At 36.5% G+C, this 14,447-nt stretch overlaps 1 protein-coding gene across 2 annotated transcripts in view; it reads right to left on the bottom strand.

Moving 5' to 3' along the window:
• LOC142373511 (protocadherin-15-like) overlaps positions 1–14,447 on the bottom strand; it is a 219,316-nt gene that overhangs the window by 63,596 nt on the left and 141,273 nt on the right. For both annotated transcript variants that reach the window (XM_075456801.1, XM_075456800.1), the window contains 5 exons: positions 12,606–12,734; positions 6,191–6,310; positions 5,852–6,037; positions 4,537–4,773; positions 1,961–2,077 (listed from right to left, as the gene is read on the bottom strand). In XM_075456801.1, coding sequence (XP_075312916.1) covers positions 1,961–2,077; positions 4,537–4,773; positions 5,852–6,037; positions 6,191–6,310; positions 12,606–12,734 — 789 coding nt within the window. The remainder of the gene's footprint in view (positions 1–1,960; positions 2,078–4,536; positions 4,774–5,851; positions 6,038–6,190; positions 6,311–12,605; positions 12,735–14,447) is intronic.

Here is a 14,447-nt window from a genome sequence, read left to right on the forward strand (position 1 = left end):
CTGAGATTTGCCTTGTTTACTTCTGCTACTGATTGATCTGAGACACAACTAAAACGTTGTAACATGATTTCAACTCTATTTGCCTCACGGGTCATTTTGACCCGAAGACCACCTTTATACATTTTTTTGTACAGCTTACATGGAAATGTGAATAAAAGCAACATTTCACTTTTTCTACTGTTGGGGCCAATCTAGGAAAAGTCATAAAATTTCAAATTGAAAAAATAGTATTTAGTGTTTTTTTTTTGGGGGGGGGGGGGGGTTTAACACAGTGACGGGTCATTTTGACCCGAAGACAACAGGAGGGTTAAGATAATAAGGACGGTTCTGAAAGCTATTAACAACAATGATGTATTACCGTAGCTGTTTCATGTTTAATCGTATGGCTGCAACAAAGCGTCATTGGCAGTCACCAGAGGAATTTAAGATAATCAAGGCAGATTTCCACTATTACTCCTGTTTTACTGTAATAACACCAAAAGAGTCCGAGTTGCAGTATCTTTTGTGGCCCCGAAGTGCAAAATGCTAAAATATATTTTACAAAACATGAACACAAAAGAGAAAACAACAATGAGAACACAAGATTACATTGACCTGCTGAAAAAGGACTTGGGCTCTGTCCAATCAAAAGGAAGATCTGCAGTCTCTACTTTTTCAATAAAGCGAAGTCCATTTACGTGCTCTTATTTCTAAATGTGTTTTGCAAAGTGTGTTTATGTTTTCACTTTTATATGCACGGTCTGTTTTGGGGTTGTGTTTACTCTTATGTGGTCGTGTCTTTTAAAGAATGGTTGTGTACTGCACTTTAGGGCAACAGCAAAAATCAGTAAGAAATTAAGTTTGTCAAAGCAAATGCGTATTTCACGTAAATCAATGTGTTATCTGTGTAATTACAAAGTAAGTGGTATTTTTTTCAGTCTTACCATCATTTCTTCCTAAATTACTTTGCTTTTACAGAAAGACTGCAGTTCTGAGCTGTAATGCAGAGCTGATTGTTCCAGTGTAACATTTCATTACATAACAGCTTGATGTGAGTCAGAAAACCTCAGTCAAATTCCTCAAAGTGTTTTTACTTCAGAGGTAACATTAAAATCTTCTGAGAATTAGTGACATTTATACTCATATATATTTAGTGCCCAAAAGCTGCCATTTAGCCCTCATTTGAGCTCTGGGAGTATTTTTATAGCATACCACCTGGGCAGTATAATGTTGTTTTTTTGACTCATAAGAATCTAGTCTGATGCTTTAACCTGCAGTCTGAATCAGTTCAGGTGATGAAAGAGAAGAGCAAGTACATTATTCACAGGATGCGGTGCTTATAAAGAGGCTTATGGGGAAACATTCGCTGATGCAGAGGATCTTGCTTGCAAATAGGGAAATGAAAAATGAGTTCAGAGGCTCTTGAGTGATACTTTTGAGTTTGTATCTGGACTTCCTCATAAATATTTATTCGGTGAGTAGAATTGAAAATGTACCAGGTGGCTGTTTCTTGGTTTCCAATAAAAATGGGGACTACCTTTCTAAAAGCCACTTCAGACCTGCATCTAAACAAAGCCTGTGTGACTCACCAAAGGTAATCTCACACATTGCACTGAGACCCCTGTTTAGACATGTTGCCACCTTTTAAACCCCCTTTTTAACTGCACCACACTTTTTAAAGGTTCACAATGGAATACTTAAGTGAGCTAGCCTTCATTTTACAAGTTAAATAAACCAGCACGCAGTGCAAAGATATTTATCATTAAAAGCCCAGTGGACGTGTCAGTAAGAGCTGCTCTGGGTTTAACAGATTCATAGCACAGACACACACACACACACACACACACACACACACGCACACACACACACACACACACACACACGCACACACGCAAGCATCATTATCTTGCATCATCCCAACACAGAATTTTCAGATAGTGGGAGACAGTTTGATTGAGTATCAGCAGCTTGAAACGCTCACCGCAGGGTCAGAGTCATTGGCGAACACCGTGGTTACAATGGTTCCCTTGACAGCATTAGGGGCAACCATGCCTCGGTACACCGACTTGCTGAATACTGGAGAGAAGTCATTCATGTCCTGGAGAGAGATTTAACAAACAGAACGACATCAGCATTATAAACTTAATGCGTCTGAAATGACCTTCATCTTTAAACACTGAGAAACTACATGGAGATATACATTAATGTACCCCTGCCCCTGTATACAGTCCACTCAAGCCTGCACCAAAGTACATAAACATAAAACCATAGTACAGATAACCAGAACAGGAGTGGATTAAAAAAGAAAATTAGCAACAAAATGTCATTCTAATTGCCACATTTGTCCATGCAGTCCCAAAACTCCCTCACTCACTGACATGTGGTTCCAACAAGGAATTATAACATCACAATATGCAGTGACAACATGTAGTCCAAAATCTTAATGCCTATGTTGACAATTGAATTATGATTTATTATTATTATTGAATTAAGTCCTTTTTTAATTTTGGCTTAGGTTAAGAAAAAAAATCAATACATCTCTGAGAGGAATAAATACAGTAAGTAGAGTAAAAGGAGAAACGCTGTGGAGTTTTAATCACAACAAGCATATGTACCACAAGAAGTCGAGACACCACAAAACAGTGGTTTATGGCACAATCTGCTCAAATGATGGATATAAAAACTTGTTTCATAGTCTTCAAACTAAGAAGGAGATGCACAAAAATGAGTAAATAAAGATAAAAAGGCAACTTATTTTCTGTAATTGCAGTTTCATACCTTTCCAACACAAGATTAATGTATCAGAAAATTCAGTAAATGTGCACATTTTTGTGGAAAGACAGGTAAGTCACTTGATTGACGGTATACAGGATAAAACGGGATCAGACAGTGATTGATGTCTGTGTGGCTTGGTAGCATCAATGGGAGGTATCAGACACATCAGAGAGCAGAGGAGAGCTCAAGCAGATGAACATCAAATTGTTGTCTTTATTAAAAAAAACTGCTCTTATGTCGATCACATCTGGAAGTTTTCAAACCAACCCACCATAGTCTGAGATCAAGTGACCTGTAAGTGTCACATCAGAAACAACTGATATGTATACAAGTAAACCCTTCAGATTTATTCGGTTTCAGGCCCCCTTAGATTAGTCTGTTTTCCCATTTGTTTATTAGCTTGTTTTGCTTATATATTCATAGGATGTTATAAAACTCGTTAGAATCAGCTCTACTAACTACAGAGCACAATCTTAACTGATCCACAAATTTTAAAGTTAATTAATCTAAAGTCTGAGTTTGACTTTGTTACAAGTAATTGATTAGCAATATTTATTGGTTCAAATCCATTCAAAGCAAACCAAGTGTGGGACATTACCACTCCAGCTTGTCAGTGCGATCGTAATTAGTGAGTAGTGACTTTGTTTTCATCTCTTTCTGTACCCTTGGAAGCATATAAACAGGAATTTCTAATTCTAGTGGCTAAAATAAGATCTTTAACGTGCCCTTAGCTGGTAGACACTAAAGTTGAAACAACACACAAATATCACACTAAATAAAACTTTAAAAACTGCAAAAAGAATTCAATTGTCTTTGACCTGTTAAATTACAACACATAATCAGATTTTAGTTCATCACATGGATATGAATTGTAAAGCTTTTTTTTTTTTTTTTTTTTAAATAAAAGATGTTGTGTAACATGTAATCACAAGATTTAAAAAAAAAAATTTATGTGGATCATTTTCTTTTTTCTTTTTCTCTTTTTAATTCTTCACCAAGAAAGGTCTTACAGTGAGCAACGGTATTGGGTCTCCGTTCCTTTAGAAATGAAACATTCTCTACTGAAGAAGAGCTGGGATTTCAATATGGCCAGTCGGGTATCAGGCGTGTTTTATAATTGTGTCCAGAATGCAAAATTGTGTTGTCTTGCCGAAATATGATGGGGATAAATATGTTAGAAACATGTTATCTTCAAGACAGAATATGTTGAATATGCTCCAAAATCTCACTTTTCTTTTCAGTCGTGACAGATGACAGAGGAAGATGGAGCATACGTTTTGAGCTTCATCTTAACAGTTTCTATCTTTTTCTTTTTTGTTTGTGAGGACATAGTGTTAATTTATTTTCCTTAAAGATCAAAAAAATTGATCAATTTTTCAATGCCTCTTCTGAGCACTGTCAAACTTTTTGTAAAATAGTTGTGATCCATGTTTGCCCCTGAAAAAATACCTTTGATGGATGCTGCTTTTCTACTAAGTTCATAAATTTCTTCACCTGCTGACATCAGCTGTTGAGATTTACATCATTAATTTTTTTAACATTATTAGTAGTCCTATTTTGCCTCCCCACAACCGTTTTCCGCAAAAAACGACAGGAATTGATGTATATTCAGTAATAAATTCCAGTTGACCAAATAAAACATCTATCTTACCTTCAGGGCCTCTGCAAATTTTTGAATTCAACACTTTCTAAATTGAAGTTTTAAAAGAGTGACCGACCGACCTCCATTATTTTTTCTCTTCATACTTGGACAGAGAAAGCATCTGAGAAACACCTACTCACCATTATTCTGACAGTCACAGAGGCTAGTCCAGGAGGCATGGTTCCTTCTGTGTCCACGGCTTCTACAGTGAACGTGTATGAAGGGTCAGAGTCACTCAGAGCCTCATAGTCCAGAACCCTGAGAAGTGACAGCTCCCCCGTCATGGGGTCAACGTGGAATAACTGTACTATCTCAGGATCCAGGTCTTTAGTTCGAATTTGATATGTGAGGTTGGAGCTGAGGTCAGCGTCTGTTGCCTAGAGAGAAAGAAAAATGGAAAGAAAGTAATATCACTGCTGTGGGATTTTTCTTTCATTTTTTTTGTAAGTTATGTGTGTCATATTTGCAAGCAGGATGTACAGAACATGTGCTGGAGGAAGTAAAACTCTTTTAGGCTCTGTCTTGAACTGATATATCGGAAACGCCTGTGGTAGTAACCTTTAAAGTCCAGCTGGTGGTCCAAATCATATTTTTTCTTTTGTAGGTATTTAACTGGCTGCTCCAGGGAAAACTATTTTCAATTTTGTATTCTGCTGCAACTCACAGGTTCATTTTTTTATGACATTTCTAGTGCTGACTGGAATTCAAAATGAAACCAATTTGGTAAATTTAAGAAAATATAAGCAAGTAACACGAAATATTTAAAATGAGTCTTAATGGTCAAAATGTATGACTTCAAGGGCAGGCTAAGTGTATTAATCTTATGTTGCCTTATTTTGAATAGCAAACCCCTTGTTTACGATTAATAGACCAACTTTTTTGTCAGGATCAGGAAGTATGTTGTCATGATGAAAATGCTAAGCTGCACAATTTGGTAGAAGATAATTGTACAACAACTCAACAGAGAAATCTTATTGTAATATAGTAAACATATTGCTTTTTTTATATGAATGGTGTACATTTTCATGCCTTCCTTAACATGTTGTTTTTGCAAGAATGTTAGATAACAAATCATGAACCGTATACTGAGGCAAGAGAAAAAGTACCGCTCAACTGCAGCCCCATTGATGACTTTTCGAAATGCAGTTGTGATACTGATACTTTTAAACTCAACTCAACATATTAGCAAACTCAACATTTTTCGCAGGTGGAAAAGAAGCATCTAAGAGATTTGTGGTATGAATATTATGTAAAAATATTTTTTCTGTACTACATTGATAATCAGTCAGTATTGATGTAAATGTAACAGGCAACAGCTAACCCAGACAGTTGCAGACAAAGGGCTCATTCACAGTTTGGTTTTGGGGGATTTCTGCAGAAAGCATACAGAACACACTACTGAACTAACTATTACATCAGTTGTAAAGTGACCTTTACCTGTATCTATACACACACCTTTAATCGTAAAATGATAGTATCTTTTGGGCTGTTCTCTGGTAAATCAACATGGTAAGTTTGTTGGTGGAATATCGGGCTGTTGTCATCTACGTCCAGAACGGTGACAGAAAGCGTCAGTCTGGAGCGCCGAGGGTCCACTGCGCCATCTGAGGCTTCAACGACTAGTAAGTAGTGGCCTTCCACCTTCAAAGTTACAGACATTTCAGATTATAAATCAACACCACAGCTATGAAAACATTTACACTGACATTTTGCCACTGATTACTGCTGCCTGTTTTGCATTACATCCAATAAACTATGGCACTCGTGTGGAACTAATCTGTGACTTCCTCTGACCTCTCTGTCCAGTGGCACTGCAGTTCTGATGGCTCCAGTGGCGTTGATGGAAAAAAGCGTCTGATGGTTGACGAGCTGATAATGAACCTGACCACTTGCCCCGAGATCTGGATCTGTTGCCTAAATCAAGACGCATAAAAACACACATGCAGGTAATTAGCAAGGAGAACTGAATGTTTTGATAAGATGTTCTCTAAGTATGCAGATCTTGAGGCTGCCTTTGATTAAAGTAATTTATTTATTTTTTTAATCAAAAGTGAACGTTTCTCTAAAATTGTGCTAAACTTCTTTCACTCTTACAAACATTTACATGTATTTTTTTTTTCTAATAAAAGAGGAAAAAGCAAGAAAATGATAATTGGTTGAATTAATGCAAGTGTGATAAGGGAAAGGAATATGACTCAAGATGATTAACTTGCCTTATAATTTAATGCAGGGAGCTTTTGTCAGACAGGTACACAGCCATAATTAATTTGCGTTGGCTATGAATAATATCACTTAGTACTGATTAAATGGGTGGTATTGTTTCAAATTTGAGGCTGTGAGCTTTTTGTTCGTTTAGTTTTTTTTTTTCATCTTGAACTACTTCTCATTTTTGGGGCCATTTTCTGGGGGAGGATAAAGTCTAAATGTCTCACTGGGAATAGCTAACTGAGTAAAGATGGTCTGATTTCCAAAAGTTAAAGATAACACATTTATTTAATATTTCAATATAGGATTTATTTATTTGAATTTGTTACAGTTTTTTAATAATAGATCATGAAAAAAGGCCCAGAGCAAAAGTTTAGGCATCTTGATTGGTGAGGGCTTTGGCACTTCATCAGTTCTTGTTTGGGAACTTTGTCCATTCTTCCAACTGTAACATCTTGTATTACTGCTCTTTTAAGGTCCATAAAATATTTTTAGTGATGACTAAAACTAGAGGCAGTCCTTGGTTAATTTTGAAATAGATATTCTGGATAATATAATTTTTTTATCTACTATCGTTACATTTTCAGCATTTTTTCTAAGAAAATGGGACAATGTTCCCAGAATGTGCTGGTGCTTTTAATTGAATCCATTCTTCCGTCTATCAGTGAAATATTACCTGTGCCAAGGCTGCAAAAAAAAAACAAAAAAAAAAAAACAACCCAAATCCCCAGCAAAACAAAAAAGAGAAGCAGAGAAGGGTTTTCTTCTGATGACCCTAACAAAATAAAATAATAAAATTACTTGACACCTCAAATCTGTATTTTACGTGGAGCTCTTTTCTTATTTCTTCCACTAAATTATGCCAAAAAAATATAATTCAGTAATACGTTAATTTGTTTAAAATCTTGAAATAAAAATGTATGTTTTAATGTCAATATCAATTCATAATTTACTCACTTAAATATTCTTAGAGAGGGTGAGGGTTAGGGTTACCACATGCATATTACTGTACATATTGATCTCTGTGTACAGATCATGAGATGCAGTCACAAAAGTGCAGCGTGTATTTGAGATCAAAGAAAGGTACAAAGACAAGTTAAGGATCTGATCTCTACCTCTTTAAGTATCTCTCTGGTTTAAATTTTCAAATGGAAAAAGAACTAGCTTTGCTTTCTTTCACTTCTGTCATCTGGCAATCCTTCTGTGTCTGTTCTGCAGTCAAACCCCGACTTCTCCACATAATTTCTTTCAACTAATAAAATAACACGGTGAGAAGGTGACAAATTGCGAACGCATGCTCCTCTCACCCCGTCTTAGTGCTCATCCTGGGCAATCAGCATTCAGACTGCATTAAAAAAGAAAGCCCAGACCAGCGGACACACGGATACTCTCTTGTGTGTGAGACTACACTAACAGTACCATTGCTCGATGCGTAAACCTCCCAAAATAAAAACTGGGACTAATTTGGGATTAAAAAATAATTGGTTTACACTTGGAAAACTGTGAGTGCAATTTCCTTACAGACTATCTTTTTGAGGACCATTTTGAGTTTTAGTCCTTGAGAGACTTTGAGGAGGTTCCCTATGCTTTCATTCTATAACATAAGCAAACACAAATTCTTTTTTTTTTTTTTACAAAAATCAGTCATCACTACTTATAATCATCTCCTTATAGAAGGACAGGGGAACATATGGGAGCTTTCACCAGCAGTGAACATGCAGAGTATCCAGAGCTCCTGACTACTTGCACACAACTTTCAAAAGGCAAAAACCCGTCCAGCCCAGGGAATTATGTCGTAATTTTCATAGTTTTTGACATGAAAAATGTAACTCTGCGACACAGGCTAGCTGAAGTGAGAGGAAAAAAAAAGTTAAATGGATAGAAATGTTCTCCTGCCAACATAAAATATATATAACTAAGAACACAGTATATATTTGATATATGAAAAGGAAACCTTATTTTCCATAAAAGTTCAATCAAACTGCCAACGGTAAAGTTTTCACTGCATTTCAGAGACAAGATTAAATCCTCTACATAGAAGGCTGGATTAATTGCCTGATGTCAAACATATGAATGGATGCATGTCCCGCAGTAAGGTACTATAGAGGGTTGTGTACACGAGCAGGTGTGTAATTTAGACACACCTGCTCATGTACACAATATAATTAATGTCTCACATGCGTTACAGGATTTCAACAAACAGTGAAAAAAAGCTCAAAGCCTGAAATGTTTACTCCGTCGCTACAACCACAAGCTTTGCCATCTGTGTTCAGGTGCTAATGCATATTTTCTTTTCTTCTCATTTCATCACCCCCCATAGGTATAACCATAACTACAGCACATGTAACTAAAACCCCACCACCTGAAACAAGTAGTTCTCTATCCTATGAATGACCTTCTTACTTCTGCTCAGGCTTCCACATGTTATGTCTATAGTGGGACATTATATAGAATAATGGCATCAAAAGTATGAAGAGTATAAACAATAAGAAGAGAGATCAATATGTGCTTTCTTAAGGATTTTCCTTCTGAAATGTTTTTCCTATGAAATCACCCTATGACCATTTACAAAGAAAATTGAGTCAATTTTGTGCAAAATATTGCCTGTCCCTACACAACCTTGTACAGGGAAAGGCAATCACACCACCAGCAGTGTGTTTTTATTTATTAATTTCCCTTTCAGCCAACAACTGCAGCAGGTGATTTCACTGATTTATACTTCTCTCTGAAGTTGGAGGTGTGAGAAATCAGAAAAATCATCTGATGTCATGCCTGAGGGCAGAAAATCCTCCCAGTCCTACTCCCAGGTACGTGACTGCCTAAGCCTGTAGTTGAGGGATAAACAAAACTGATCAAGGGGTCCTCTGGTGTGGGGCTAGCTGTGATATAGAATATGATATTAGATACATTAACATTCCATCATTGTGATGGTAAACACACTACAGATTGCAACACAAAGTAGTGGCATTACAAAAATGCCTTATTTTGGTAAATTAATCCCAAACCATTTTTTTTTTAATCTTTCATCTTTTCTATCTTTTCATATTGTAAAATGACATAAGTCACTCTGCCGTTAGATACTGTAATTCCAGGCAAAAGATATATGCTTAAAACAAATCACAATAGGCAATGGTAAAGTATTGTTGTTTCTTAGATATTTTACTGCTAATTGAATAACATTTATTTTTAATTCCTTTTATTTTACTGCATAAAGCCTTTAAGAAAAGAAATCGTTACAACAGACATGATTATTTGCATCCATAATCTACTATGTAAAGAAAATGTATATTTTACATCAACTGTTAAACTTGTGCAAAAGAGGATATCAGAGATGTTCTGAGAAGAACTGAAGTCTGAACTCAAAGACTAACACAGTGCAATTGATTTCATACACAGATTTGTGTTTGTTTGTTTAAAATTACAATAGAAAGAAAATTGAGGCAACATGTTTATGTTTTAGCTTTTTAATTTTGACTGGTTTTAAAACTGGAAAAGAGAGCTTTTTGTGGTTTGAGAAGCTCAAGGACAGAGCGTAGAAATTCATCCCACACGGTATTATTTTTTACAGAAAGGCTGTCCCACAGAGATAAGCTTTCTTTCACATTAACATGCCCCCTCTCCTTCAGCTGCCTGTTCCTCACCCTTACCTTAAATTTCTCAACATCTGCCATGGGTTTGTTGTATTTCGTGTCAGGTATTCTTTCTCGGCTTTCTCGTCCAACTGTCCCGGACAGCGTCTGAGCCTACTGGTAACATTGTGTTGGTCCCATACGGATGTTTTCTATAGCCACAGCTATAAAACTACATTGTAAACTCAGCAATATTTAAACTAAGAATGCTGCCACATTCCCTTAGCTCTGCCATCTCCCCTCCCCTCTCCACCTCTGTTACCTCTCCCTTGTGTCTTTCTCCCATTTGTCTCTGCCAATTGAGCATGTCACATTTCCTCCCCTCTTTCCATCCCTCTATACATTTCCTGCATTTGCAAACCAAGGTCAGATCCATTCATTCTTCCGGAAATCTGTTTTAATACATACAGGTACGGACCCTGGTTTGGAATGAGGCCCAGAGTCGTGCCTTGCACAGCTTGCTGAGGGATTGGACCGTATGTTTTGCTTTGGAACATATCCAAAGGTCCTTGGAAGGGAGGAAGTTCAGGATTGGAGTACTTTTATTCCCTCTCTGTAGATTAGGGCGGGTTTTGGATGTTGCATTTCAAACATACCCAAAGGTCTGAATAAGAGTTAAAATTTGGAATGCTTTGAATGAAATGTCTTCTTTATGGAAGATGGGGGATAAACAAGTTTGAAACTATGCTTATTGGTCCAAGTAAACGGGAAAAAAAAGGGCAATGAACATTTATGTAGAACCTGGCAAATGTATGACTTGTTCAAAGTCCTACAGATGGGTGTTCATTGGGCAAATCTTGACCACATTAGAAGTCATTGTGTCAAACCAAAGACTCCTGATTAACATTCTGATCCTTGGAAAGTATCACATTGATCAAAGATCACTGACATCAGTGTACTGACTTTGAATTCAACTTGGAAGAAAATACGAGTAAGCTGCAACAAGAGAACGTTTTAAAAGATCTGAGCCTATCTAAGTGTTAGATTTACCCCTAAAGCTCATATGGGGAACACTTACATCAGTCATTAGGTCTGGAACAAGTCCTGGATGTTTGTACAAAGTGAGGAAAAAAGTTGCAGATGCAGGTGGGTACATAGCTTTTTAAAATGATCACTAAAAACAAAAATACAAACAGGAAATGCAACCAGGATTTATTGTTTAAAGTCTGCTGTCCTTTTCTGGTAAAAATTTTCCAAATCTAAAACTCCGTTCTTCCAAAATTCCCACAAAATATAAAATATTAAAACCGCAGTAGTTTCCATTACCACCGCTTTACTATTCTTGCTAAAATGCCAGCAAAAAAAGTGGGTCAAGCAGCTCAATAATACTGAACTGGTTTTGTTTTTTTTCCATTACAAAAAAAAGTCCCATTGGGAGATATAATTGCTTTACTAAGGGTTATTACAAGAAAAAGGAAGAACAAATTGAAACACAATTTAAGGACTGTTTGAAAATAAACTATTTTCCTGTACAAAGATGAGCAGAATCCCTGGAAGTAACAATTCTAAAACCACAGGCAAATATTCCAGGCTAATAGACCTCATCCTCGTGCCCGCACATGAGAGCAGACGAGTCCTTGTACCCTGTCCACAAAAAAAAAAAGAAATGCACACGTCCTCTGAGCATTTTCACAACAAGTCCCAATTACAAAGCTAACACTGTTTACAAAATTATGTTAATAATCTTTGGTCCCCATAGTAAATGATACCGAGAGTTGAATTTAATTATAGCCTCTGTGAATCTGTATGTACAACATTACTACTGTTGCAGAGAATATTTACACAGACTCAGTGCAGGGACTCTGAGTGCAGGGATGTACAGGGATGGAGTAAGAGATCAAGAAATTAATATAAAAATAGATCAACGTCATATTCACTAACATGACGAAGACAGTTGTGTACGTTAATGTACAGGGAAGGTCAAATAAATGAAAATCAAACTGCATGTCTGTTCATCATGGTACAGATATTCCATCAGGATTGCAGAAACATTCAAGTATTATTATCATAACATAAGAGTCATGTAGTCACCTTCAAACACACTGGTCTGCTCCACTGGAGAAACACTAAATTTGTCGCTTGAGTTGCTCTCCTGCTGTGTTGGGCCTTTTAATAGGAACATGTGCATTAAGGGAGCAGGCGTTATAGTGAGATCTACACTGGCTTTTTTGTTTTTATGAAACATCAATATAAGAAAGGATTAGCACACATTAGAAGTTCAAACAAGATTAACAAGAATATTAGCATACAATAAACATGCCATAGCCATTTAAGTTCACATAGTTACATTCAAAATACTGAGGCAAGGGAGTAAGAGCTTAGGTGTGGTGGTTGCATGGATTACATGTGTCTTTGTGTGTGTGGCATCTTCTTACCTTGACCTGTCCAACATATGCGTGATCCTGCTCCTCAGTGACTGTGAGGTTCACTGGCAGAGAAGAATTGAACACCGGATCGTTGTCATTAACATCAGTCACCACGACGTTCACTGTCGCAGTGGAGGTCTGCGCACACACATGCAAACATTTGTTTTATTTATGAGTTAAGAAACATACCAGTTACACAAAGTTTTTCTTTTTCATTTTCCTGGAAGTGATAATCAGGATAAATCAGTCTCCAAATACAGATCTTTATTTCACCCTCGAATATACTTGTTCCTCTTGCTAACCTTGCTTCCTTTCATAACAAACTAAAAATCCCATTAAATTTGCTAATTAGCTGTTCTCTGGTCCTGTCTGCCCCTTCTCTTTGGCCTGTATGAACTGCATACTCATAAAATATATAAATATATATATCAGATAGAAAAACAGTTAAGAGTTGGTCAGTCTTCTCTCCCCGTGTAAAATCTGGGAACACTAGATTTTTTTTTCCTTCTTTGGCAAACTTCCATATTCACTTGTTAGTATTACTGTAACTCAAGTGGTCCAATGGTAAAACAGCTCTTCAGAAAATCAAGCCTGTTATGTAAGACTTTGCCATGTGAGAGGTCATCCTCTAAGTCTAAGATGTGAGGACCTCACTGTTATTTTCATAGCACCAATTCCCAACAAAAGTAATCTCAAGGCACTTCAGAAATACACCGACTGAATCTGATTATAATCCAGTTATTTTGTGATTCAAATATTGGTTTGTGAGATTTGCACACAATTGCATTGTTTTTAATTTAAATTTTACACACGCTCCCAACTTCTTCCAAAATCTGGGCTTCATGTATAGTTTATGCTAAATATATAGTCTGTTTTAAATCCATGTACAACTTTTATATGTTGTCCAAGGTCAGAATAGAGACCAAATGAAGGAAGATAGTGTCATCAATGAGTCTTTACATGTTCCACTGCTACTTTTTACCCTTTTTTGTGCCTGACTGGTTACATTAAAATTCAAATGAAAATGACAAAAAAAAGACTTTGAAAATCATTCAGGAAATCTAGCAAAGGAGGAAAAAAAATAATAATAACATGACTTAACTAATGAACTGCAGCACTAAAGCTTGTTTGAAAATGTTTGGAGATCAATGACAAGCTTGTTTTTGTACAAAATAGTTTAAGTAAATGTCAGAAGTCACCACATAAGCTCAGAAGAATGGAGGAAAGAAGTCATCAATGTCTTAATTCGACTGTCTTCGTAGTGAAGAAGTCCAAGGTTTGACTTTGAAGAAAGTTAACTAGATGGGTGAGAGTGGAAGAGTTTCCAACAGTGGGATAAAAGAGAGGGAGGAGGTTTTGCATATATGTGCATGTGTTTTCACAGAGATAAAAATGGGACATTGATGGTGATGTAAAAATGCCTAAAGCCAAACCATGAGTGGAGCAAATATTAAATGTAGTGACCGGTTTTGAGACCACTGATGACAGTAGCCTTTTGCAAGGTCATTAATGTAATTGCACCCATTACCTGCCATACATGTGTACTCAGCCCTTTTTTGGGAGGGTCTAAAATTGTTTAGGCGACATTGTTTTTACATTTTTTTTATATTGTACAATTCAAGCATAAATTTACCTTAATATTAAAAAAGAAAACATTGTTCCTAAATGTCATAAATCATGACTGATCACAAAAAATGGAAATTTCTCAGACGACACAGCATTTTTCACTTTTACTTAAGTCCATCGTTAATCAGCTCAAGTCCATTTTATTGACCTGTGGCTGGTTAAGCTACTCAATTAATGAATCATCTTCCCTTTCTCCGCTTTTTTTTTTTTTGGTACAAAATTACA

This window comes from Odontesthes bonariensis, chromosome 23 (genome assembly GCF_027942865.1).
Source record: "Odontesthes bonariensis isolate fOdoBon6 chromosome 23, fOdoBon6.hap1, whole genome shotgun sequence".
Classification (NCBI taxonomy): Eukaryota; Metazoa; Chordata; class Actinopteri; order Atheriniformes; family Atherinopsidae; genus Odontesthes; species Odontesthes bonariensis.